At 40.7% G+C, this 26545-nt stretch overlaps 3 protein-coding genes across 5 annotated transcripts; 2 read left to right on the top strand and 1 right to left on the bottom strand.

Annotated features, from left to right (window-relative positions):
• Window positions 1-1253: 1253 nt before the first annotated feature.
• Window positions 1254-2367, top strand: LOC145440002 (uncharacterized). Its single transcript, XM_080317665.1, has 2 exons — window positions 1254-1391; window positions 1618-2367. The coding sequence occupies exons 1-2, from the start codon at window positions 1254-1256 to the stop codon at window positions 2365-2367; spliced, it is 888 nt and encodes a 295-aa protein (XP_080173791.1).
• Window positions 2368-2777: 410 nt separating this feature from the next.
• Window positions 2778-25072, bottom strand: LOC145439387 (fibrinogen-like protein A). Its single transcript, XM_080316870.1, has 5 exons — window positions 24682-25072; window positions 24204-24358; window positions 12318-12414; window positions 11766-11862; window positions 2778-3233 (listed from the first exon to the last, which is right to left on the bottom strand). Exons 1-5 carry the CDS (start codon window positions 24866-24868, stop codon window positions 2906-2908), a joined length of 864 nt encoding a protein of 287 aa, XP_080172996.1. The 5' UTR covers window positions 24869-25072; the 3' UTR covers window positions 2778-2905.
• LOC145439388 (uncharacterized) lies at window positions 13924-19542 on the top strand. 3 transcript variants are annotated; one of them, XM_080316871.1, is made up of 4 exons: window positions 13924-14110; window positions 14524-14800; window positions 16365-16444; window positions 18831-19542. In XM_080316871.1, the coding sequence occupies exons 1-4, from the start codon at window positions 14036-14038 to the stop codon at window positions 19095-19097; spliced, it is 699 nt and encodes a 232-aa protein (XP_080172997.1). In that variant the 5' UTR covers window positions 13924-14035; the 3' UTR covers window positions 19098-19542. The 3 variants fall into 3 exon arrangements, with proteins under 3 accessions (XP_080172997.1, XP_080172999.1, XP_080172998.1); XM_080316873.1 differs by having other exon boundaries at window positions 13931-14110; window positions 14613-14800; XM_080316872.1 differs by lacking the exons at window positions 13924-14110; window positions 14524-14800 and adding an exon at window positions 15298-16037.
• Window positions 25073-26545: the final 1473 nt, after the last annotated feature.

The raw sequence follows: 26545 nt of genomic DNA, 5'->3' as shown, positions 1-26545 counted from the left end.
CCATACAAGTCCACACGTATCTTCATATCTGATATTAGTTACACCTAAGCTGATCAAAAGCTATGTGATAGGCCGCGTGACAAAAATATCCGCCGACGCATCATTTCGCAGACACGCGCGTTCCTCATACCCGCCATATACACTGTCGTTTAGTTGGTTTTATTCGTCATAACCAGCTGTAGTTTGTTGCTATGAATAGCGATTGTCAGTTTCTGTTTATATTTTGCTAAAGCAACTATACTAGTTAGTTCTATACCGCTCAAGGTTTCATTTGAAAACCGGGAAGCGAATTCCGTCAGACTACCGTACCAGCTTCAAGCACATGGCTGAATACCCGTCACATACCGTGAAATATATCGTGTTCTGATAGCCATAAACATTCATAGATTGTGTCTGTGAATTGTTGTAGCCTATATGATTCTAAATAACGGCTAATGGTAAAGTATAATTCGGAATATATACAATATTACTCAGCGATTATACATACGCAAAAGCGTGCGTCTGGGTATACAAAGAGCTGTCGTACATCGATATATATCTTACGTTGTAGTAATGATAAGCATTTGCAGTAAATCATTATGGTAAGGACTGTAAATATCCGTCTACGAACACTAAAATGACTAATATAGGGTCACAACAGTTTGAGTTATAAGCCTTAGAACTTACCATACGCGCGCGCATCACGAGCCATGACTCACTCTCTCGGCGGTCTGCCGCGAGCTGACTAAAACGGTCGGCATTGTTTTGATTAGAAATTAGCGCCTGCTAGACGTAGACCGCCGACTCAGGGCTCTCTAGAACGATGAATTCTAAGCCTATACAATACACCAGACTGTATCGTCGTCGAATACCTATACCAAGATTCATAAAGTACGCAATTTAGCATGTCTGTTCCCAACCAACGTTTTCTCGGCTTGCTCTTGATATAAGTGGCCAGACACAGAGCTTGAAATGATTTGAGTGGCGCAATCGGATCCGCGTTGAAATTCTGAATCGAACGCTACCTTGTTTACCGTGCTCCAATCCCATTAAGGTACAGTTTTTCGATTTTGAAAATTGAAGTAAAATTTTTCGAAAATTGCAGCCGATGCCATTCGGTTAACCAATCATCAACCGAACAGAACAATTAAGAGGTGTCGAGGAAAATAACGGAACGCAAATAAAGGACAGTTGAATTAAACTGATTCACTAAAACATCCAAACTGATTAACTAAAAACATGACTCGTCAAAACACTCCCCCACTTGACCGACTATGATCGGTCAACAGATTCTTCTATCAGCTAATCTTTCCAACTTGTCGTTCAACGAAATCCATGGATCAGGTTTCAACGAAACGTCCTTTGACGCAGCTGTTTTAACTTCACCTCTGTGGTGGATTCGTCCCAAAGCAGTAGGCAATATTGTGTCTATGTCGAAATCCCGAAACGCAGGGGTGGAAACATCAACAGTTGATACCATACACTTAGCGTCAATCAATGGTTCCGCAGAAACGTGTAACAATTTGTGGTGGGGTTTCCCACAGCGAGTGACAGAACAACGCTTCTTACATTGATGAAAATGCTTCGGGTGGTCTTTGTGTCCTTTCGGGAATAAGCATCTAAAACACACTTTACCAGGCATTTTGGGAGTCGTTCGAGCCATTGGTTCACAAAAATCCAAAGGTCAGTCCGTTTTACAAAATCTCGTATTTAAAGGCAGCTCTTAAAGGTTCGTCATCCGGCCTTCTCAATGGTTTCCCCTCGGCGGCAGTGAATTATGAGCCTGCAGTAGAGGCCGTTCTTAAAAGGTACGGAAAGAAGCAAGCGATCGTGAGAAATCACATCGAAGACTTACTACAGGGTGAGAAAGTAGAATTTAAGATCGACAAAGTCAGACAACTTCTCGATGCCGCTACTGCTAAAAGGGTCGTTTTATCGCAGTATGACGTCTCTTGGGACCAACTCTTTACACAGGTACTAGAGTCCCAGTTGCCTGGTACGTTGCATGAGCGTTGGATCAGAAAAACTAGCCCCTTGATCGAAGCCGATAAGATTCCTGATTCTGATCTCCTGTTTGAGTTTCTAAGAACCGAGTTGGCGACGATGGAATCGTTGCGTAAGTCGCAGAATGGGCGTTGCCCTGTTGACGTACGTGAAAAGCCCCCACATAAAGATGAGCTGGTTAGTGTTGGTACCGATAAACCTGACAATTCATTTTCTGCCCAGTCTCTCGTGGTTCAATCCGTCCAGCTATCATGCACCTACTGCTCAAAACCTCATTTATTGAAAGATTGTTTTAAATTTCTGAAATTAAAACCAGCCCAGCGATTGGCTGACTTGGTTATGAAGCCAGATTTAGTGTGCAGCAGACAGGATCCCGACACCTGATAAAGCGCCACTCATTGATTTCAGTGCCGTGTCGGAACAATTCGCAAGATTGCTTGCTCGTCCGATAACAGTTGAAAAGGAGAATGAAACAACAGCAACAGCGAAATATAAAGGTTAACGAGAACGGACGGCGCAATAATTAACCAATCATCAACCGAACAGAACAATTAAGAGGTGTCGAGGAAAATAACGGAACGCAAATAAAGGACAGTTGAATTAAACTGATTCACTAAAACATCCAAACTGATTAACTAAAAACATGACTCGTCAAAACAAACGTTGTCCTACACGACTAAATTCTATGCTAAATGGATTGAGGTTTTAATCGCTGCTAATTTGTTTTATAATTTGTGTTTTTTCATCTTTCATCGTAGCCTAATCATGAACTTACACAAATTCGGAAACACAAATACGATATGATTGTATTTACAAGGTTAAATAATGCGTTTGTAGATTTCGATTTCAAGTGCAGCTCTCCTGTATATCGGCAGGATTGACACCATCGAAAGCACGAAGACTGCATTCGCTGTTTCAAGTGTCACTGAACTTTTCGAAACTTCATTTCTGAGAATCGAAGGAGTATCGCCCGACTGGGATGACTCCAACCTGTTGGATTTATCTTGTGCCACCACTGAAACGCCTTGCCATCGGACCCAGTGAATTTCCCGTTGAGATGACTATAATAGCAAGCTTTATGCCACCAAGCTCCTTTCCAGTATTCTGCACAGTTTCCGGAGCTGTCGTGATCGTTATCGTATGTTGAGAAGGGCTGGTTATTGTGGTATGACAACGAGTCCGTTGCATTGCCTGTATATCCGCTCACCCTCAAGCGATAATTGTCCAACGCAGACTCGATACGGAAGGACCTGTAGAAATGTATGAGATGCTATTTAGATATCAGACTACACATAATAAGCCTTCGCGTAACCCCGAATTTTTTACGAGTCATAAAAACAAAAATCTACCGCATTACACATCTATCTTGACATAGAATACATTATTGGAGACTGCCGGTGCGCGAAATGAACTGTCCGTCAATAGATTTTTAAAATAACAAAATCAATGAATAATATTACCAAACAAAACGAAAACATGATATTGAATATTCATTGGATATCTGCTGTTCATTTTCAAATATTTGTTTAGAAATCCGCGAGTCCACCGCGTAAGTGGTATCGTAATGATTGGTCAGAACGCAGGGGCGACACTCATTTGCTAACTTACAAATGATCTTATAAATATCGAAGATGGAATTGGCATTTCAGAAACAATGGGTATCGCTTTCGGACCCAAACCACCAATGCGTACGCCACTGCACGCGACATACCACCACCATTACAGCCACAATTCGACTACAGATTGAGCCTAAATGTCTGCAGTCAATGATGGCCAAGACGAGAGTATCATCACAATTCAGAAATCATATGTATAAGTTGAGTGTGTCCTCTAGAGAATCCCAGAGACTGGCTCAGGGAACGCCCTGTGTTTCATGGGACACCCCTTTACATTCAATGCCAAAAGTATTGGAGGTAGAACTGACATTTCAAAAGGACGGGGTTTCGATTTAAACCCAAATCCCACTGCGTACGGCGGTACATACGACCTGAAACCACGGCGTTCGCAATTCGGCTACTAATCGCGCCTAATAATTGCCTGCAGCAATGGTATGTTATCATCAAAAATCATGTACATGAGTTTTCCGTGTCATGACATCCTGCGAAACCACCGACTTCGGGATGTCGCTCTGTGCACGAACGCGTTTTCACTTCTTCTTACAGCTCACCTAAGCTAACTCAAACATATCAGCCCAAGATAAATTAGTACCGATCTTGGGGCAGGTTTGACGATTCGAAATTTGCACTTCTTCGCGGGTCGCAGCGTTTTCTATGCGGGCTGCAGGTTGCACATTGCACACCGCTGAGCTGCGTTAGTTGTTATTATATTTTTTTCCGGTGGCCATAGTATATCTATTCACGTATTCTCAATTCAACATCACACTATAGCGTATTACTGGTAGGCCTACGCTCAACAGCTACAACAACAATTGGTTGCTAGTTGGAGTATAGTCTGACCGAGGTCTACTGCATAATTTCTTTATAATTGTTGGATTTTCACCTAGGCTCCTCCTCGCCATACGATAAGCGTAAGCGGTGTCTTACATAGAACGAAAGCGGGCCGTTCTATAACTCGGAAGATCAGGAATCCTAAGTAGTATCGGCTTGCTATAAAATAGATGTTATAATCGAAATATACCATGAATATCAAAAATAACTATACTCTCGATTAGGTTCGTCGTTCATTTATAACGGGGATAATAACGAAATGTTACATATAGATACTTTAAACCAGTGGTTCTTAACCGTGCTTCCAGCGCCCCCTAAGGGACGCTGGCGATTTTGAAGGGGGCGGAAACGCTCAGGGGGCGATATGGGGGGCGCTGGGCTCAGAGGGGCAATATTGGGGGCGCTGGAGAAAAATGGCTTCGCAGTAGATGATGTGGTGGTAGGACATATCCCTAATGAGTATTCAGAGCAAATTAACACCGAAAACTTCGTTATATATAGCCTACAAAAGACATATAGGTTTAATTGTCCATGAGCGCCTAAATGACTGGCACCGAATGTTCCTGTCTTGGCAATCTGAACCTCAGAAGACGAATTCCATCTGGCAGGGAAAAATTGTATGCCAGTGAAGAAATACCAATTTCAAATCGTGTGCGTCTTTTATTCTAGTACGATTGGGCGACAGGGATATCTAGAACTAGATATCCCTGTTGGGCGATTCTATATTTTTGATATAGCAGACAGGAGGTCACGAAATAACACTATGCAACGAAGTCACACCAACGGGTCCGCCCGCCCGAATATATTTAATTATTAGTTACGGGCCCTACAGTTTCCAAGACACCTCACAATGTTCCCTCTACGTTTTGACGAGTCTGCGCACACTCAACAACTCACTGTGCAGACCCTTGAACATTTGGACAACAGTGCGCAACGACTAAAAAAAGGTCATAACTTCGGATTTGTTGTGCGCAACGTAGATTTTCCGTGCGCAGAGACCGTGTCAGCACTGCACACGTGCGCAGCTTAGAGGGAACATTGCACCTCACTCAGCTCTACCGGTAAATCAGGTAACGTGAGCAGAGAGGACAAGAAATTGATAGCAATATATATGCAATTCCCGATCTTATTGACCGATTTTATCATGATTTATCGAAAATTTTCGCGCTTCGCACTGGCTCGCTAAACAGTACAGCTGATTTCGTGGCAAAAGAGAACAACGTGATGGGGGCGGTCGGTTTATTACCCTATGGGAGCCCAAGACCAAATTTTTTTCGGGGGGCCTGACGAAATGCCGTTTCGTTCCTGCCAACGACCGAAGATGTATAATTATTATTGAGGGGGCCTACATTTTCAATCACACATCACTCATCTCTACCGGTAAATCTGTTTACGTGAGCAGAGAGAGGATCAAAAATTGATATCACTATACATGCAATTCCCGATCATATTGACCAATTCAATCATTAATTATTGAAGTTTTTCGCGCTTGGCGCGTCTAGGCGTGAATAGCTGGCTCAGTAAATGGACACCCAATGTAGATGACTAGTATCAGCAAGTAGCGGATAGCCGAAGGGGGGTCTGGGAGCGAACCGCCCCGGAAGTTTGGTTTATCACCCGATGGGGGCCCAAGACCAATTTTTTTTGGGGGGGGAGGGGGGCTGACGTAGTGCTGTTACGGCCCTGGTAATGAATTAATTGTATACCCACGGGCACGCCCGAATATGTTTAATTATTAATTACGTGCCCTTTATTTTCCAACACAACAACTCACTCACCGCTACTGGTAAATCTGATTACGTGGACTGAGAGGATAAAAAGTTTATAGCGACTTATATATGTAATTACCACCTATTCATTCATGCATTATAGAAAATTTTGGTACCTAGGGCGACCAGGCCACACAAACTTTGCTGACCATCAAAATCACGCTTGGGGGCGAAGCCCTCAAAAGTTTGGTTCATCACGCTATTGGTGTGCAAGGCAATCGATTTTAGGGGGGTTGACGAAGTGCTGTTACGGCCCTCCCTCTTAGTCATTGTCTTAATTACAGTCCTTACATTATGAGGTTGGGGGGCGCTGGAGCACGCTAATTTTTGAAAGGGGGCGCTGGAGGAAAAAAGGTTAAGAACCACTGCTTTAAACAATAACGTTTTTTATGAAAATTGCCCGGATTTTGACCTTATATCGCCAAAATATAATAGACCTTGTTAGTTTCCACACCCTATTTAACGTCCACTTGTAGATTTATATAATTTTATTATAGTTACACGAGCATTCGGAGCGCTGCTCCTTCATCAGGTGTTAAAGCGAGAGTAACGCAAAAAGAGCAACGCAAAGACATTTTGAATTTAAACCTATGCATATTGTGACATCAGAGGGAATAGAAAATTTCAGATGCAAAAATCATGACTTTATGACGTCATAGACACTAATATCAAATTTATATTAGAGTCGCATACAGTAAGTTGGGGGTCTGAAAATTCGATACGACAAGATGAATATGGTAAAATACACATGCGGAAAAGGTGTCAAGTGCAGTATAGCCTACTCCATGGTGTAGTGAGACATGCATCCTCTATCTATGTTCAGCCCTTGCCGGAACGTATCAAATTTACCAATGTATTTCTGTTCAGTAGCCTTGCGCAGGATAGAGTCGTCAATGTTCCCGACCAATGCGTTTATTATCATGTCATTCTCGGAGTGTCCAGTGGAAGAGAAATGTTCACCGACAGGCTTCGATTTGTTGATTTTAGATATATCTTGTCGATGACCATTTAATCTTTTGTGAAGAGGTTGACTGGTCTCCCCAACGTACCATGCATCGGTGCATCCTTTGCGACAACGAATCAAATATATGACATTAGTTGATTTGCAAGTAAAATGGCCTTTGGTGTTGTGCTTGGTCTGTCCTCTTGTAATGACGGTGCTGTTGTCGAGAATAGCACATGTCTTGCATGACGATTGTCCGCAAGTTTCCACGCTGTTTTTTGGTCTTGACCGGGTTAGCCTGCTTTTCACTAAGATGTTACGCAAGTTGCGTGGTTGCCGGATGGCTAAGATATAGGTTTTCTCGGAAATACTTCATTACACCTTTTCCGCATGTGTATTTTACCATATTCATCTTATCGTATAGAATTTTCAGACCCACAACTTACTGTATGCGACTCCAATACAAATTTGATCTTAGTGTCTATGACGTCATAAAGTCATGATTTTTGCATCTGAAATTTTCTATTCCCTATGATGTCACAATATGCATAGGTTTAAATTCAAAATGTCTTTGCGATGCTCTTTTTGCGTTACTTTCGCTTTAACACCTGATAAAGGAGCGGCGCTCGGAAAGCTCGTGTAACTATAATAAAGTTATATAAATCTACAAGTGGACGTTAAATAGGGTGTGGAAACTAACAAGGTCTTATATATATCGTCTGCTATCGGCGCAACAAAGTATTCAAAATATAATAGTAATATTCGCGAATTTTGCTCGAAATATCACGCTATTCCTGTCGTAAATAAATATTCGGCTTCAGTGGTGGCCCTAGGATTGGGGGGGGGGCTGGGCGAAACTTCCAGGGGCCCCCCATATATCCATAAACGCAGCTTATGGGGGGCTCCGCCCCCCAGACCCCCCTCCCCTCTCCATACAACTATCATTTATTGCATATATACAGTTTCTATGAGACTATACGGAATATCAATGCTGTCTGTAACTATTTACTATAAGAGGCAAATGTGTCATTCAAGTTCAAGATAAGATTTTCATGCGTGAAAGTCATCACAAATATAGTGGCAATGGAAGTTCATACTTTTTCAAGGAAACGATGGCAGGATTCCAATGACTCGAATCGTGATATTTTGGTGACTCGACTTGGCTCAGATCAAAATATAAAAGCAGAATTGATATTTGACTCGGTTACAACCCTGAATGACGACCAAGAGCTAATCGATCACTAAGGTGACCAAACAATGAAGTTTATAGAACACATCCAAAGAATTGAAACTTCCAATGAATGAAGAAACTACTATGACCGGACAATTGAATTGATGCATTTAGTTCTTCGAAAAAGTAGAAATCAAAATGATGATAGCAAATATGACACCAAAAGTAAAAAAAGAACAACTTTATGGAAACTATCATACGGGTACAAAATGATATTGGCTTGGTGTAAACTTACCGAAGCAGTCGAGACATCATGATTCATGAATACTCAAAACAATAACAACAACAAACAACAATGACTTCCCTTCTTTGACAAGATGACTCAACCAAGAGGAGTTTATGGTCATCAAGAATTATTACCGGATCACTCAACAAGGACTAGATTTGTACAGTGAAAGAAAAATGATTTATTCCTAACAGCTAACACAGCAAAAGTACCTACAGAAAAGAACAAATACCGGTATATTACAAATCACCACTTGTCCCAGAATTTACCTAACCAAGACAGCTGCATGTTTATGGTAAATTTTACAATGAATCCTTGCAATGGTACTGGTCATAAAACAGCTTGACCAGACAACCTCGTCTAAACGCCTAGCAGAATAGAAGAAGCTCTTGAACCTGACAATAAAATGACGTAAGGGGTCAAAACTAGGCTCATAATAATTTTCAAAATCAAGTCATACACAGCGTCAAATTCAAATATTGTTGGCGCAACACTGTCCACACGAAAATTTCGAACGCTAGTTTTAAGAGGAACTAAACATTATCCAAATCGCCTACTTCTGCCTACAACATACATTGCTGTCACAACTTAAAAATCATATAGTTAATAAAAACTCATTTTTCAGCATTCTTATAATAGCTTATGACTAGTCATGAAAATTTTCAAGTTGACAGAAATGAGAGGGATACTGTAATGATTTTCATTAAAAATGACTTTAAACTTGAGTGCCGTACACAAAATAGCTAAATTGTAACTTGAATGATATATTAGATCAACTTATACAAGATAGCTCATGTACAGACCTACCAAAAATTCTATCAATTTTAAGATTGAATGAGCCGGAAAAGCTTGTTTTTTATCATGCGCTGGCTTGAAAAGCTGGATATTGAATTTAAAAGCTTGAAATTGTGATGTAGGCTACTCGGATATATTTCAAAATCACTTGATCCAAATTTCTGTCAAATCTAGAAACTGAAATAAACCATTAAATTGTTTTAGGGCTACTGACATGGAGTTAGCCTATTACTGAAAATGAATGAGATGCACCAGTCACTGAAAATATATACTTCCTGTATACACTGTAGTAGTTTTTTGTGAATGTTATTGTAATTTTATAGCACTGAGAAGAAGGTGTTGAATATTATTCAAAAATATACTGGAAGTGACAATCATTCACGACAAAATTTTACGTTAGCGGATGCGATCGCGTCTCTCACACAAATCACCAATTTGATGATCGACAACCGTTTACGGTACCATATTTTACATGGGTACGTACATCTATTTTCACTGTTATTCGCAAAAAGATAACTATAAATTTCATAAATGTAGCAGGGGCCCCTCTCATAAAATATAAGTAAGCTCTTATAACGCATACAGAAATTTAATTATCGACAACTGTTTACAGTACCATATTCTACATGGGTAGGCCTGCATGTATTTTCAGTTATTCGCAAAATGATAACCAAAAATTGCGTAAATGTAGGGTCCCCCCTCATAAATCGAAGTAATCTCGTACAACGCGTGCAGGATTTAATGATCAACAACTATTTACGGTACCATATTCTACATGTGTACATATATATTCACGGTTATTCGCAAAATGATAACCAAAAATTGTGTAAATGTAGGAGGGCCCCACCTCCTGAAATCTAAGTAAGCTCGCACAACGCGTGCAGGATTTAATGATCGACAACCGTTTACGGTACCATATTCTACATGGATACATATATTTTCACGGTTATTCGCAAAATGGATAACCCAAAATTGCGTAAATGTAGGAGGGGCCCCTCATAAATCGAAGTGAGCTCGCACGCTGAACGCGTGCCGAATTTTAATGATCGACAACTGTTTACAGTACCGTATTCCACATGAGTTGGCCTGCGCATATTTTCAGTCATTTTCAAAATGATAACCAAAAATCGCGTAAATGTAGAAGCCCCCCCTTATAAAATCAAAGTAAGCTCTTTTACCGCGCACAGAAATTTGATGATCGAAAACTGTTTACGGTACTACATGGGTAAGCCTACATGTGTTTCCACGGTTATTTGTAAAATGATAACTATAAATTGCGTAAATGAGGGGGGCCCCATTAAATAAAAGTAAGGTCTTTTAACCGGTGCAGAAATTTAATGATCGACCACTGTTTACGGTTGGCCTACCATATTCTACATGGGTAGGCCTGCATGTATTTTCACGGTTATTCGCAAAATGATAACCAAAAATCGCATAAATGTAGCAGGGTCTTCCCTCATAAAATCAAAGTAAGCTCTTTTAACGCGCACAGAAATTTGATGATCGACATCTGTTTACGGGACCATATTCTACATGGGTGCATGGATTTTCATGGTTATTCGAAAAATGATAACTCAAAAAATGAGAATTATGATTCACGCCTTTTTACGGTACTGTACCGTATTCTTCATGGATACAAGGATTTCCACGGTTATTTAGAAAATGGTAATAGTTGGAAAAAGCGCATAAACCGGAGAAATAGTTGGTAAAAAGCGCGTAGACCGGAGAAATAGTTGGAAAAAGCGCGTGAACCAAGGAGGGGGGGCCCTCCTCAACCAGGGGGGCCCTGGGCGACCGCCCACCTCGCCCACCCAAAAAGCCACCACTGTTCGGCTTATTTCCAACTATACCGCGGGCTTGTGCCGAGAACGGGCTTGATGAACCTAATGAGCCTCGTTAGCTATGCCTGATACAACCGGAAATTATTTCGATCCGGTGGTGCAAAATTGCAACTGGGGGCCGAAGACTCCATGAGCCACCCAGCAATGCTTGGTGCGTAATCTGATCCCAGATATATTTGAATTCTATCAACAATATGTGTTCAAAGATCAAAAGTGTGAACTTTCACCGTGGTCACATTATCGTGGGTAAGATCATTCGAAAGATGCAAAGTGCCATCTTGGACCATGATTGCTACTCCGACAATATCTCATAAAGAGAGCGTAGCCTGAAGAGTAAGAAAGGATTTGCGTTTGAATTTGATTAGTGTAACACGGTCAAGTTCGCAGCAACTTTATTAGTACTTAGCCGACAACATTTAAGACGCTTCCATCATAACTAATTGTTATATTTGTTACCATATCACCATCGCTAGTTGCTATTGCACAATCGACCCCTATTTTGTAGGCGGGGATTGGCAAGTTTTGCTCACGAATATTTTGCGTAGTAATGCTGTCCATTCCGGTCGATCATGTCCACCCTGAGTTCATGGACCCCATCAGCTGTTAAGCTGTGAATATTCTCGAGACCTGAAAGTCATGTAATCCGTCAGCAATATTAAGGTTACTTATCAAAATTTGTGAAAGTATAATGCGGTCACAAAAGTGATGCATGCGGATAATGCCGATATATATACGAGTGGATTTCCTTACTCACCTCTTAGGTACTTTTGACAAACACGAACCCTAGATATCTTCCGAAAATAATGAAATTCGGGCTGTATCTTCCTATATCTAATGCTATTGAAAGTACACTGATACATACCGATAGATCACGAAGTATGGTGACTTGGAACTGGTATGGCTTATGCTATTGCATACTAATTCATAACAAAACATTACGAAATATCACGACTTGGATCTGGTATGTCCGTTGAATCTGGATTAGTCTTTGATTTTAGCTGTTTCATAACTGAGTGATCTTCCCGTAAAAATGACTGTCGTAGACTCATGCAATGATGATTTTCAGTTGAAATATATATTACCGAGCCAGAATTCTCTTTGTCTGTTACCAAATCCATTAGCGTACTCGTACCAATTCCTTTCGAAGTCGACACTTCCATCCGTTCGGCGTTGGAACACCTATATGTAAAACGGGTGCGTTTTCAATCCCACGTGACTATTATGAATTTGGTATTTTAAATATAGTTATTCGTAGTGGTGAACTATAATAACATGCTGGAAAACAGTTCCGCAATTAACGTGAAGGTGATGCTTTGCTTACGGATCCAATTTTATTCAGATTTTACATAGATGCTCATGCCGGGAAAGCAGATAAGATGCGGTAAAATTAATGCCTTTGGAAATATCTACTGGTAGGGTGAGCACCATCACCCATCAACAGCATGTGTGAATGATAGATAAACCACACTGTAAAAAATATCCTCGGTAAATCCCGACCTTAGGCTCGGATATGACTCGATTCAACCCGTTTCCTAGTTTTTTCCCCAAAACGTCGACTCGTTTTCAGTGCATTCCGAGTCACGCGAGATGTCAACCGCATGCGAGGTTGGAAATTACCGAGGATACCATTACCGAAGCTGGAACCTTACCGAGAATGGTCATTACCGAGAATAGACACAACTGAGAATGGACATTACCGAGAATACCATTACCGAGAATGGACACTACCGAGAATATACATTACCGAGAATGGTCATTACCGAGAATAAACCACCGAAAATGGACATTACCGAGAATGTACCCTACCGAGAATTACCGAGAATAATCATTACCGAGAATGGACAGCATCGAGAATGAACATTACAGAGAATGAACAATGTCAAGAATCCAACTTACTAGGACGGATGTTGCCGAGATTAATACCTGAGAATCGACACCGAACGTGACAACGCCGTGATAAATATATACATGTCCTGTACCTATGAGTAACATGCCGGCATGGCATATATTGCATTCTCGGTAATGTCCATTCTTGAGGATGGATCAACATCAAAAAGAACTGTGACATCGGGCACTCTGGGCCGAGGTGGATGCTAGAGTGAAGGATCGCTGCTGATGCGTGTCATTCAACATCCTCCTATCTGTTCGTTACATTGCATTGTGTCTTATCGCATTGTGCATTGTGCGTAACAGTCTTTGTCAAAACATTTTGTAGTGGAAAATTCCATTGTAAAATCGGGAGTTGAGATTACATCATCGCGCTTTCGGGCGATCATGATAGCTGATTATTCAGTACAGAGCAAGAATGGGCAATTATTTCCATCCGCGCTAAACGATGTCAAACATGTTACATTTTGAACTGCCTTGTAACCCGTATTCGCGTTTGTCTAATGCGTAATGCGTAGCCTAATGTGACATTGCAACGAAGAAGGTTTGGTGACTCTAATTGTCGCGGCATATTAGTATGTGATTATTTGTTCTGCGATCTCAAAATCACAATGCACGTTCAATTTTAACGCGCCTTTAATTTTAACGCGCCTAAGCCCACTAACTATGACACAGTAGATTCAGTTTTGTGGCCACCAATGCCCGCGCTTCCAATTTTATTTCACTTGGCATAATGAATTGAGTGCTGTGTAGCAAGCGCTTAATATAGCAACGAACACTCGAACAGAACAGGCACGAAGCTCCATCATTTCCGTCTCGCTTCAGCAGGCATGACAAAGTTTCCGCAACTATTTGCTCTTATATATCGACCCGAGAGAGGTCTTTTGAGGTCAAGAATTTGCCGCGCGAGTAGATGCGCGTACCAAGCATTTCGCCAGGAGTTAACGAACAGAGTGCGGTTTCACGCCGACAGACGGCCATGAATTGGGTATGTTCTTAGAAATTATATGGCAATGGATATGAAACATATGGTAGGCAGGGGATTTATGTTGTAAATGAGGCTGATGATGGATCAATATTTTGTCGTGTGGAATATATTCTATATTTCAATGAACAGTGGCACTTGTGTGGTGGCCGTTGCTGAAGTCGAGATTTGTACGACATTTACACTGCTATGCTGTGGAGGAAACCGGTTCTGTTTACGTTTTTCAGCCCGGGGAAATATTTTGGCAAAGGCCCCATGATGCATACTTTATTGGCTGCATCAACAAATATGTTTTAAGTTTGAAGCCTAAAGATAATTGAGCTCATACAGTGTAGAGTATGTTGATTGAAAAATATTGCTTGACACAAGTTTTGTGCAATTTTCATTATTTTGATTATGACCATTGTATTTTACAGATACACACTACAGCTGGTTATCAAATTACCACTGTGATTGTTGTACAGTTGAATATGAAACTGCTGATTAGTTATGGTGATATTAGAAGAGTGATCACAGTTAATCACCAATCTGCGGTTCCTGATGTTGTGAGAAATGTATTTCGTAATGAAATTGGGGACAATCAATTCAAAATGGAATATTATGACAAGACATTTGATTCGTTCGTCGAACTTTATAACATGTCGGCAATTGTAGATGGACTAACGTTGCGGCTGATTTTGAGCACCAGTGGCGGTAAGTGAAATGTAGGATCAGTAGGCTCATTCACAAGAGAGATGAATATTTACCTACTCATATATTTCTTGCAATAAATTAGATTAGAATTAGATTACGGACATTTCGCTATAATTTTGTGAAATTACGCAACTATAATTATCTACCGTAGTTCTTCAAGTCTGATCTGATGTGCCTTGGCGAAATAGATTCAACCCTCATCGAGTCTATTTTTATTGGTGCAGAGGGAACCTCTCCAAAAACCAACAACTCTGTTGTTGAACGTTTGTTACCTGTATAACGGGTGAGAGGGAGAACATTAAGGATATTGATATTTAGCACAAGAGAATAGCATATTTTGAAACAACAACATTAATAATAACTGAAATCAATTTAAACATTTCAAAAACTACTTGGCATTTCTCGATCGTCGACATAACGTTAGCAAAGGGACATCAACAAAGAGTCTGTTGTGTGCGTACCCAGTTCTGGCAGGTGCATATTGGGTAGGTATAACGTATTGGTTTCAGGCACGATTTATAAGCCCTGTGTGCATACATACGAAACGCACAAGAATGAATTACACTAAACTAGTGGTTCTCAACCTGGGGGGCGTGAAAGCTTCTGAAGGGGGGCGCGAAGAAGCGGTCAACTACAAAAATTTGCGCTTTGCGCGATTTACCTCCAATTCAGGCTTGTTTCTCTATATATAGGCCGAATTTCATATTTTTGAATTCTCTCGTCAACGGTCATAACCTTCCATGCCATCAAACAATCTGTTGGGGTTGCTAGCATCCCCGTTGGATTTTTTGATACGACGATAAGGGGGCGCGAAATTTTTCACTATCATAAAGGGGGGCGTGACTGAAAAAAGGTTGAGAACCACTGCACTAAATGCTATGATATATATTTTTCGTAAGTGTATAATATTCTCTATGTATTAGTAGAGCATTAATACATAGTTATGACCAGTACGTCACCGGACTTGCACGTCAATTTAAACTACTGATGAAATTGAAGGCCCCCGCAGCAAAATTATACTATACTAACCACCCATGGCATGGTAGCTATGCTATGAAGTCAATATTTCCCATTGTTCAGATTTTGGAAGAAATGAAAATGATTTGTCAGAAACAAGACTGTTCCGACGATACTTACTCTGTCGACCTGACGTCAAAGATTTTTGGGAAGAGTTATAGCTCAGCATCAAGATTCATACTACCACAGGATAGTCCTGTGGAAATCACGAAGTTAATGAGTAAGTAGTGTATGCTTTAACCTTTGATGTTTTTATCCTTTCACGGGTTGCCCAACACATGAGCATGCGACACAATGAAAAACCACAGATCAGTATGCCACACTTTCGCATGTGGTTTCACAACTCAAAAACTCACCCTAACCCCTAATATAATCCTGAAATTAACCCTTCCCTTGTATATATCTTGACCCCAAACCTATTCCAACAGGTACCCCCTTTACTTTATGAACCGCAAAAGTTCAAACTTTCGCTGACTACGTTATTTGTTATTTCGGGAATCATTTTCTGTCCTTTTATGCTTCATCTGAGTTGGCACTTCGTTTTCAGGTACTCAAAAACTGGACTGGATGGTTTACATCCCAACCATCTTCAAAGAAAATTATGACAACTTCCTGATTGTGGACAAGGTGTGTTGATCATTGGTATTCCTCAAACTGCAGCTAAACATTTCCATCCATTCATTACATATTTTGGACATTTAAAATGGCCTCTGTCAGTATTGTTTTCACATTTGCGCACGTGCGCAGCTTAGAGGGAACATTGGTTATAATTAATTAATTAAATATAATTTACATAATGTTCCAGCCTCTGCCTACCCGCCCACATTATAAATCACTGATCCACAAACCTCACACTCATTTAAACCAGTGGTTCCCAACCTTTTTCGGCGTGAGGGCCAAATTTAGAATTTCAGAGTACGGCCGGGGCCGCACGAATACCAGGGCAATGAAAGGAACCCAAAATTGTCACCAAAATATGGAAATTGGCATTGTTCCGATCATTCGCTTGACGCCATTGGCCATTGTGTTGCTGCGCTCCCGTTGTTCAGAACAATCAACCTTTGCTGGCTATTTCGGAGTAGTTTTATTGCCCTGGCGAGATTTCAATTCGTATTTTTGGAATCAGTGCGACATTTGCTTTCGATAAACACCGACATATCAAATTATTCGGACGCTTGGGTCGCGAGCTATAAGAGTAGGACTACCAATTATGCTGCTTTTTGCCGGCTAAATAAGCAGTACGCATCTCGGCGTATTCAATCGTGAGTCACTTGTTGCACATCTATCCGTAAATTAGTTATCAATACCCAAACAGCACTTCGTCAGGCCCCCCAGAACACTTAGATCTTGGGCTCCCATAGGGTCATAAACCGACCCCCGTGCCGTTGTTCGCTTCTGCCACGAAATCAGGATCCCCGTTTAGTGAGCCAGCGCGGAGCGCGAAAATTTTCGATAATTCAAAATAAAATAGGTCAATAAGATCGGGAATTGCATATATATTGCTCTGCTCACGTAATCAGATTTACCAATAGAGCTGAGTGAGGGGTCTTGGAAACTGTAGGGCCCGTAAATAATAATTAAACATATTCGGACGGGCGGAGCCGTTGGTACGACTTCGTTAGGTGATGTTATTTTTTATTTCGTGACCTCCAGTCTGCTGTATCAAAAAATATAGAATCGTCCAAACGTACTAAACTAAAAGATGCAAACTATTTCAAATTGGTAGTTCTTCACTGGCATATAATTCTTCCCTTCAATTATACCTATATGTATTTTGAATATACATAACGAAGTTTTCGGTCAGCGTAAGGGCAGTTCTTTTCGGCCATGGTTTTCTCGCTGCCGATCGTTCTGGCACACTTATTGGAGTCGCATGTTACATGGCCTAAAACTTTATATGTCTTCGTGCGGCGTGGCGCGGTAATGGCTAACACCGATATGCCCACTTCTATAAATCTTGCGTATTTCATCTTTGTCGAAGAGTACCCAATAAGTAAGGTACTTGGAAAGTTGAAATCGCGCGCAGCGCGAAAAATCTTTGAAAAAGTTGCATAAAATTTCATAAAATACTCTATAATTTATGCTGATTCACTAAATAATTTTGGGCCCCCTTCGAGCTCGCTCCCCCAATTCAGGGGCTTGGGGTGCGGCAGTTACGGTCCTGTCAATATCTCTAACTATACTTATATCTATAGGTACTGCCCGTTCAACTGGAAAGTTCGGGCACATTGCAATGGAACAGCAGTGACGTATTCTTAGCAGTCTACTCACAACTAGGGCTGGGCAAAATCGAGTACCTAAGTGATTCGATTCTGAATCACGTAATATGCTTCGAGTCGAGTCGAGTAATCGAGTATCACCCATAATGACGTCATAACGGAATGTAATACATTAAAGTTCAAATATGCACCGTTTATGCCACCGCAAAGAATATATTGCCTGTTATCCATCTCATAAATGATACTTTGGTATTTTTCAGACCATACCGATTTCATTCCACTTGGTGACAATGTTGTGGGATAATCATGTCTTCCGAAATGTGCTATGTCCAGTAACCTTCGTAGCTTTGTACTATATTTTTCGTTTGCTACGATACCGCCAATCAGGGTTTCAAGGCCTCAACAGTGAAAATTGGTATCGATACTATAAATCTCGTTGATGAGGTAACTTTCAGTGGCGAGAAGCGTATTATCTTAGTACTCGAAAAATCGTCGTTTACTACTCGACTCGAATCATTAAAATTAATACTCGATTCAGATTCGAGTACTCGAATCATTATGCCCAGCCCTACTCACAACTTGCGTGCAACCCTAATTGAAAACTCCAGACTCCAAGCCAAGCAAGAGCATTTTATAAATATAATTTTTTTTCATGGATCGATTTCTCAATATTTTTGTGGGGGCCGCAAGAAGGCTAGTTGGGGGCCGCATGCGGCCCTCAGGGCTGCGGTTGGGAATCACTGATTTAAACTATTCCATGGATACTGGATATTAGTAACGTTTATATTTCGTAGGAACCGAAGAATGTCTACCCGACCATCGCATTCAATTCTGAGACGGAAAAGTGGACGATTCATTTCGATGGAGAAGTTGTGAAAGGTTTATTTGGTTTTCACCATGCTCTAGCATGCCTGATAGCTATTTATTGGGTTTTCAATGTGAAGTTTGCTCCTTCATCATCAAACTCCTTGAACTTTATCGCAACTTTTCTCGCCGAGCTTCCAAACGTCAAGCCAACTAATGCTGTTCGTAACAAGATAAACATGATATTCGATGAATAATGGTCGTATTATGATTTGTGGCGGTCCTGTTTTTGCCATCTTTGATGACTGCCAGCAGTAATAACTTGTGTTGTGACGCTTAGCATTGGTTTTTTAATTAATCGGTGCTACTCTATAGTCGTCCTTGTCGATATTAATTCGCAAAAAATTTGTAATGATCGTGGCCCAAAATTTGGTCTTTTGATTATATTTTTGGATTGCTTAACGCATTGGCAACCACTTGGCCTAAACCTTATAAGCACCATTGTTCAGTTGTTAGCACCAGCACATAGCGTGCTCATTACACAATAAAATTTTCAACTTGAACAACAAACATATGTTGTTTGTTTACCTGTAATAATTACGCTTCATTATGAATTTGTGACCCTGCAGGTTTCCAATATTGTTCATTGTACTTTCATGGAACATTGCTTGATTTGCTGCATACACTGTTCTTTAATCTGCAGACTGACTACTGATTTTGTGTGTTTAAGGTGAAAGGTCAATGACAATTATTTGTCAGGCTCGGTTTCTTGCAATCCTAGTCAGTCAGCACAGTTATGATTTGGGTGAGGTGAAAGGTCAATGAAAATATAGGTGAAAGGTCAATGAAAATTATCAGACTCGGTTTTTTCCAATCCGAGTCAGGGAGAACTAGGGATTTACCGACTTTTAATAAGGTCGGAAAGTAGTTTCCCGGGTCACAACTCGGGGAATTTTGTTCCTAACCTAATGTCGGGATTTACCGAGGATATTTTTTACAGTGCAGAACCTCCTTTCTCACGTGGCAAGTATTCCAGGATGGCATATTCCTTTGCCCCATATTTGCTTTGATAACTGATCCGACATGATAAAAATTTTGATTGTTATATATTTATGGGGTTCTGGTAAAATCTTTTTGCCGTAGATTCGAATCGCTTTGAATCGAAGCAATTTATTTCAAGTCTTAATATACAATTAAATAGTATATTCATATTGAAATGAACCCGAATATTTTCGGCTGACACTCGTCAGGGGTAATCGTCAGCAACTAGTAGAGAATTGGAAAGAACATTGTATATCAACAATCGTATCACAAAATATGACGTCACCAGCATGAAATTTCGAATGAGAGAACGTTCAATGTACTATTTTTAGGTGATACACGAACTCCTTTTGTTGACAGAGTTTTGGTTGGTGTATTTTTATAAAAGTTGATTCCAAGGCCTTGGAAGCAACTTTTATAAAAATACACTAACCAAAACTCTGTCAACAAAAGGAGTTCGTGTATCACCTAAAAATAATACATTGAACGTTCTCTCATTCGAAATTTCATGCTGGTGACGTCATATTTTGTGATACGATTGTTGATATACAATGTTCTTTCCAATTCTCTACTAGTTGCTGACGATTACCCCTGACGAGTGTCAGCCGAAAATATTCGGGTTCATTTCAATATGAATATACTATTTAATTGTATATTGAAGTTCTGTATCTCCAAGAAGCTCTTCAAGTCTTAATATGAAAAATTATTTATGGTTTTTGTCACTCGCAATAACAACAACAAAAACATCGGATAAATGACGACATCAACTCATTAACCTCTCTGGCAATAATGGTTAGTTACAATCTTTTTTAATACGTTCTAATGGCGACGAGACATGTTTAGTAGGGCTGGACATAATGATTCTACTGCCGGAATCTTACGGGAGTAATTCTAATGATTCGGGTCGAGTAGTAGAGGGTGACTTTTCGACTCCTAGAATTGTATGCTTATCGTTAATGAGAATTATACTTTCGATTCTATCTTCAACTGTAAAAGGAAGTAAACCTAGATTGGCCGTATCTCAGCATACGAAACATGTGGTACAGATCTGTACACGTTACCGAGAAGAAAAAAAATATCTCTGATGTCGTGATCGACCCACGGCCGTTGTGATGTCATAGTGTGTGATACTCAAATACACGTCTCGACAGCCAATACTCGATTGAGAATCGAATCACACAGGTAATTGGGGAAGCGAGTGGAGCAGTTGGTTAGACGCCAGCGTCGCGACACCAATAGCAGGGGTTCGGATCCCGATTCGGACCAACTACTATGTGTCGGAGAGGTTTCTCTGGGCGCCTCATCGCTGACCTCACTGCAGTAGCAGCGTTTCCAAAGCCCAGAGTGAAGGTGAGCCGAGCCAAAAGTCGGCAGCAAAGTACAAGATACGGGCGCATGAAAAACGAGCGTGACCGATGATGAAAGAGAGCGAGAATGGAAGTCGTGCGAAACATTACAAAGACTGAAATTACTGAAATTAATGTCGTGGCGCAAATGACCGTATAGGCGATAAGCGCCTCTGTGTAGTTTGAATAAAACAAACAAATAAACACAGGAAATCGATTTCACCCAGCCCTAGAGCTGAATCAAATCGGTTTCATAAGTAACACTGGCATCTTCATTGGATGTATCATTAGTCGGATGATTTTTCTACCTTAAAAACGCAAGATTTTGACCTAAAAAATCCTTTAATATTACTTTTTTGACATTACAAAACTTAATTTTGACAATTTGCGTTATGTATGTAAATTAGGTGCTTACGTACATAATATTACAATTGTACTACGAATCTATAATTCTGATTGGAAATGTCTGTCATTGCGAAGTAGTTTGACTTAAACATTGTCAAATTTTACACGAAAAAAACTTTATTTTCACGAAATCTGTACCTATGAAGAATTTCAGTAGTTACATCACGCATTGGTAGAAATAATGAAAATTTGTTGTAAATCAACGAAAGCTACTTTCCTACATTCTCGGATATATGGTGTCTTTCGTACTAAGTGTAGCTTGCCAAGAATGGAAAAAGAACGTTGAACACCAGCAGTTGTTGGCTGGTGACACTGAAGTTGGTCGTACACTGCTGGTGACAAACCGTGTTGCTTCATCCTGACAATGTTGGCCACATCATAGTTTTTCATCATGCGCTTCTTGATATAAAACCAATGTCCAAGCAGTTTTGCATAAGTTGGGATATTGCGCTACGTTGAGCAAAACACCTTGTCAACCTATTTGTTTCATTTGACCGTATATGATTCACAATGAGCAGACAATGGGCGGTCTACAACGGTGGACCTATAAAGTAGGCTACAAGCTGTAACATGTCAAATGATAAGTTCACCGACAGTGCAAACATGTATGATACAAACGAAATGTGGATGGAATAATAATTTTGACTTTGTAAACAATTTTGACAATTTGTTGACCCAACGCTACAATTGTGAAAATATTTTGACCTAGTTTGATATGTCAAAAAATCGCCTTGGTCAGGAGTATCGTTGCATATCTGTATAGTGCAGTGGTTCCCAAAGGGTGGGGAATTCCCCACTGGTGGGGAATTCAATGGTTTCTGGTGGGGAATAGACGCATTTGTTCAGAATTATATACAGGACAGTCTATACATATTCACGGAGACAAATGCGTAATCACCATTACCAGTTAACTGCTCTAGAATGTATGTATTGAAAATTTTATTGCGTGTTGTTCACAAAACCTCATTTTTAACTCTGGATGGCCAATGATGGCGTCACAAATGCTTCCAGCACGACTAGTTTGACATGAAATAACGCTTTCGCGAAATTTTGAGCGTTACTGGAATCGGTTCACAATACGTTATATGTTGCAGTTATAGGCGATTGTCTCGCGTACTGGTGTGGTTGTGTGTTTTGTGTCTACAGTCAAACCGGCAGAGAGCTACTCTGTGATGACAAAAGTGCTGGGTAGTGGGGAATAGGACCGTAATTGCCGCACCCCAAACCCCCCAATTGGGGGTGCGATCTCGAAGAGGTTTAAAATTATTTCGTGAATTAACATAAATTAAAGTATTTTTTGGGAAATTTTAACCACTCTTTCAAAAAATTTTCGCGCTAGTTGCGCGATTTCATATTGCCGAATATTTGATTATTGGGTGGGTACTTTCCCCCACGAAATTACGTAGAATTTATAGAAATTGAGAATTCGGCGTCGGCCATTACTGCGCCACGACGCACCAAGGCATATGAAGTTATAGGCCATGTAACAAGCAACTCCGAGAAGCGTGCCAGAACGATCAGCAGCGAGAAGTCCTTGGCCGAGAAGGAATAGCCTTGTGGTAACCGAAAAACTCGATATATATACAATATACATATATGTTTAATTGTCCATAGGCGGCTAAATGGATGGCGCTGAATGGTCCTGTCCTGGCGATCTGAACCCCACCGGGCAAATGCCATCCCGCCGGGAAAAATTATTTGCCAGTAAAGCAATACCAATTTGAAATCGTGTGGTGTGTGCCTTTTAGTTTTGGCGATTTCCATCTCTTTTGACATAGCAGATATAGGAGGTCATGAAATAACGTAATGTAATGAAGTCGTTATACCAACGGGTCAGCCCGAAGACGTATAATTCTTATTTAGGGGTCCTACCTTTTCCAGCATACCTCACTCAGCTTTACCGGTAAATCTGATGACGTGAGCAGAGAGGGGATAAAAAATTGATAACAAAATATATGCAATTTGCGATCCCATATTTACCGATTCAAACACGAATTATATAAATTTTTCGCGCTTCGCGTGCTTAGTCCAAATAAGACGACACACTAAACAGTATACCAAATGTAGCTGATAAGTAGCGAGGATAAAGCGTACGGGCTCAGCGGGGCTGAGGAGGTTCTGGGGGCGAAGCGAAGCGATGTTGGGTTTATCATCCTGTGGGGGCCCAAGACCAACGTTTTTTTTGGCGGGACTGACGAAGTGCTGTACGGTCCTGGTGGGGAATGAAGGCTCCGAATAAATCTGAAGTGGGGAATGAAGACAAAAAGGTTGGGAACCACTGGTATAGTGGTTTCTGGATGCGAAAAACTATGTCCTGTATATGCACCGTCCACGGGTCTTCCAATGATAAACCACATTCGTACATCTCTCCAGAAACTAAGACATCAGCAAAAAATCAGCGATGTGGACTTAAAATATAAAATCAAGGGTAGAAAATGGAATTCTATGTGTTCCAAGTTGCTTAAAAGTTGTTAAGATCTTACCCGACTGGGTAAAGCGACATGTTAGTCAGTTGATGTATCACAGCACCTATCAAACTACATTTATCTAGTTTGCCTCCACGCTACTCACCGTCCAGCCACCGCCGTCGGTTGTCATGTCACAGTACACTTCTAGAGCCTCAATCCCAGGCGGAGTAATAATGAAGATTCCACCCGTTCTGTTGTGCGATCGAGCGTATAACTGATTGGCGTCTCTGCAGTTGCTGGGATTTTGCGGCGCTAATGCTTGTGAAACAAAGTGATTATAGAAAACATATACCAAGAGAACTATCAGCTGGGTAGACTGGTGTCTCTAACGAATTGTGCAGAGTTAGACAAATGGCAGTGGAGAGCACCGATACTACAAATTTATAATATCTGTTACGTCTTTGAGCAGACGAGCATATTTATTTACGCTATTGTGACATTGAAATCATGTGCATTGCGACAAACGGTTGCCATTCAGCTACGTTTTCTTCCTCAGCAATCGTTATGGGCAACGTATCGACCGCATGTGCAATTAGGTCTCTGTAGTGTCAACAAACATGCTGAAACCGAAAATGTCTTACCCAATTGTATCCTTGCATCAATAAGAGTAATCAGTGCGGAATCGGTGACATTTAATCGAGGCGCATGATGATGTTCTGCACGGCAGTGTCGGTCGACGATCTCCAGAAGCGATGGGTATGCAACCTCACAATATGCCATTCGTACACCAACAACCAATATGATCAATAGGATCATCTTCGAATCCATCTATTTCAAACCCTTGATAATGATATCTCCAAAACTTTACAAGCATTTAACGGGACGTTGTAACTTATGCCGAGTAACCCAATGCACTCAGGAGCCATATAGCTATACACATATAATTGCAATACTACTGATTTAAAGGCAATGCCAATAAGTATAACCTAGCCTACTTCCTTCTTGGTAATTGCAAAATCGAATGTGTGAGCTGAGATATCATTTCTCCCATTATATATCAACTTCTTGTCCCCACCATTTAAAGGTTGTGATTCTACAACGTTTTTCTCGCTGAGCATTTGAATGTTTTGTACAGCGCCGCACCTAAGTTATATTGCACTGAATCTAGGAGAGCTACAAATCAAATGATGTGAGACTTGCTGTCTGCCAGAATATAATAACGATATTTGCGGTTTAGAACGAAGGCACGACTTGGCTCGATTGTTAAGGGCTGTCCAGTGTCCATGATTCCTGATATTCCGCACACAAAATACATGGATCTCTCTAAATTATATTGCTCAGTAAAACGTCATGATAATTCCAATTATAGTTGAAGTAGATAGTGTCATGCAACTACACATTTTCAGGTATGATCAGTTGGAGCAAAGTATTCTTGCTTATATCTCTAAAGCGAGATTCATGGACGTTTGGGATTGTATCCCCCCCCCCCCATACCTGTCCACCATTTAGATTTTCGTGAGCTACAGTAGGCGACATGTCATTTATGACTAATGCTTGGCTTCTTTAGCCAGAGATTTACAAAGGTTACTATTTTTCGACAGTATTGCGATGCGGAAATTTAGGCACTCATACATTGCTTAAGCCACTACTGCAATAATAGTGGCGTAACAGACCTGCCTGCATGACCATAATTTAATTTAATAGCAGGATATATATACGGCGTTTATGTACGGTACTTGGTGCACTATCTCGCTAAACCAGGGGTGTCAAACTCAAATTACGTCGGAAGCCAGATTCAAACCACTGATCGCTCGCGGGCCAGATCAATAAAATGATTGAAATTTTATACCCTTGTTTTTGTTTGAATACTTAATTATTAGGCCTACACATGTTTCTGCGCGGCAGTCTGAATCCTGCACTGCCGATTACAGGCGCAGAAGCCTGTCTGATGGGGTTATCTACGGATGCTAATCGTTATAATTCATACACGTATTCCATGACTTCAATAACGCAATAACACGTTCAATTCGGATTCGAATGAAGATAGCTGACGAATAGTGTAGCAACAGCAACATACAACTTGATGAAGATACCAGACACGTAGTGCAGCAACAGCAACATACGAATTCATGAAGATAGCAGGCACGTAGTACAGCAAAAGCAGCATACAACTTGATTAAGATAGCTGACACTTAGCACAGCAACAGCAACATACGGCCGACCAATGTAACGGATTAGGATTAACGTAAGGAAACAACCAAAGTAAGATTTACAATTAATTTTGCGAAAACGTAAATAACCAATGAATGGTGGTTCGCAGACGCTTTATATAGCGGTTAAGAGCAGCCTATCCGAAAAGGCTCGATTACAAATGATTACTGAAATCAGTATTGATAAATGCAATGCGTAATCGAAAACACTCCTCCTTTTGACTGATCCCAGTCAACAGAATTATCAATGTAAAACACGTTCCGATCACTGGAATCATCTTCCACATATAGGCAA

This window comes from Botryllus schlosseri, chromosome 5 (assembly GCF_051294905.1).
Source record: "Botryllus schlosseri isolate E-star chromosome 5, Bs_hap1, whole genome shotgun sequence".
In the NCBI taxonomy this organism is placed as follows: domain Eukaryota; kingdom Metazoa; phylum Chordata; class Ascidiacea; order Stolidobranchia; family Styelidae; genus Botryllus; species Botryllus schlosseri.
Note: the sequence above shows the minus strand (reverse complement) of the source record. Positions and strands in the feature narration are given on the sequence as shown.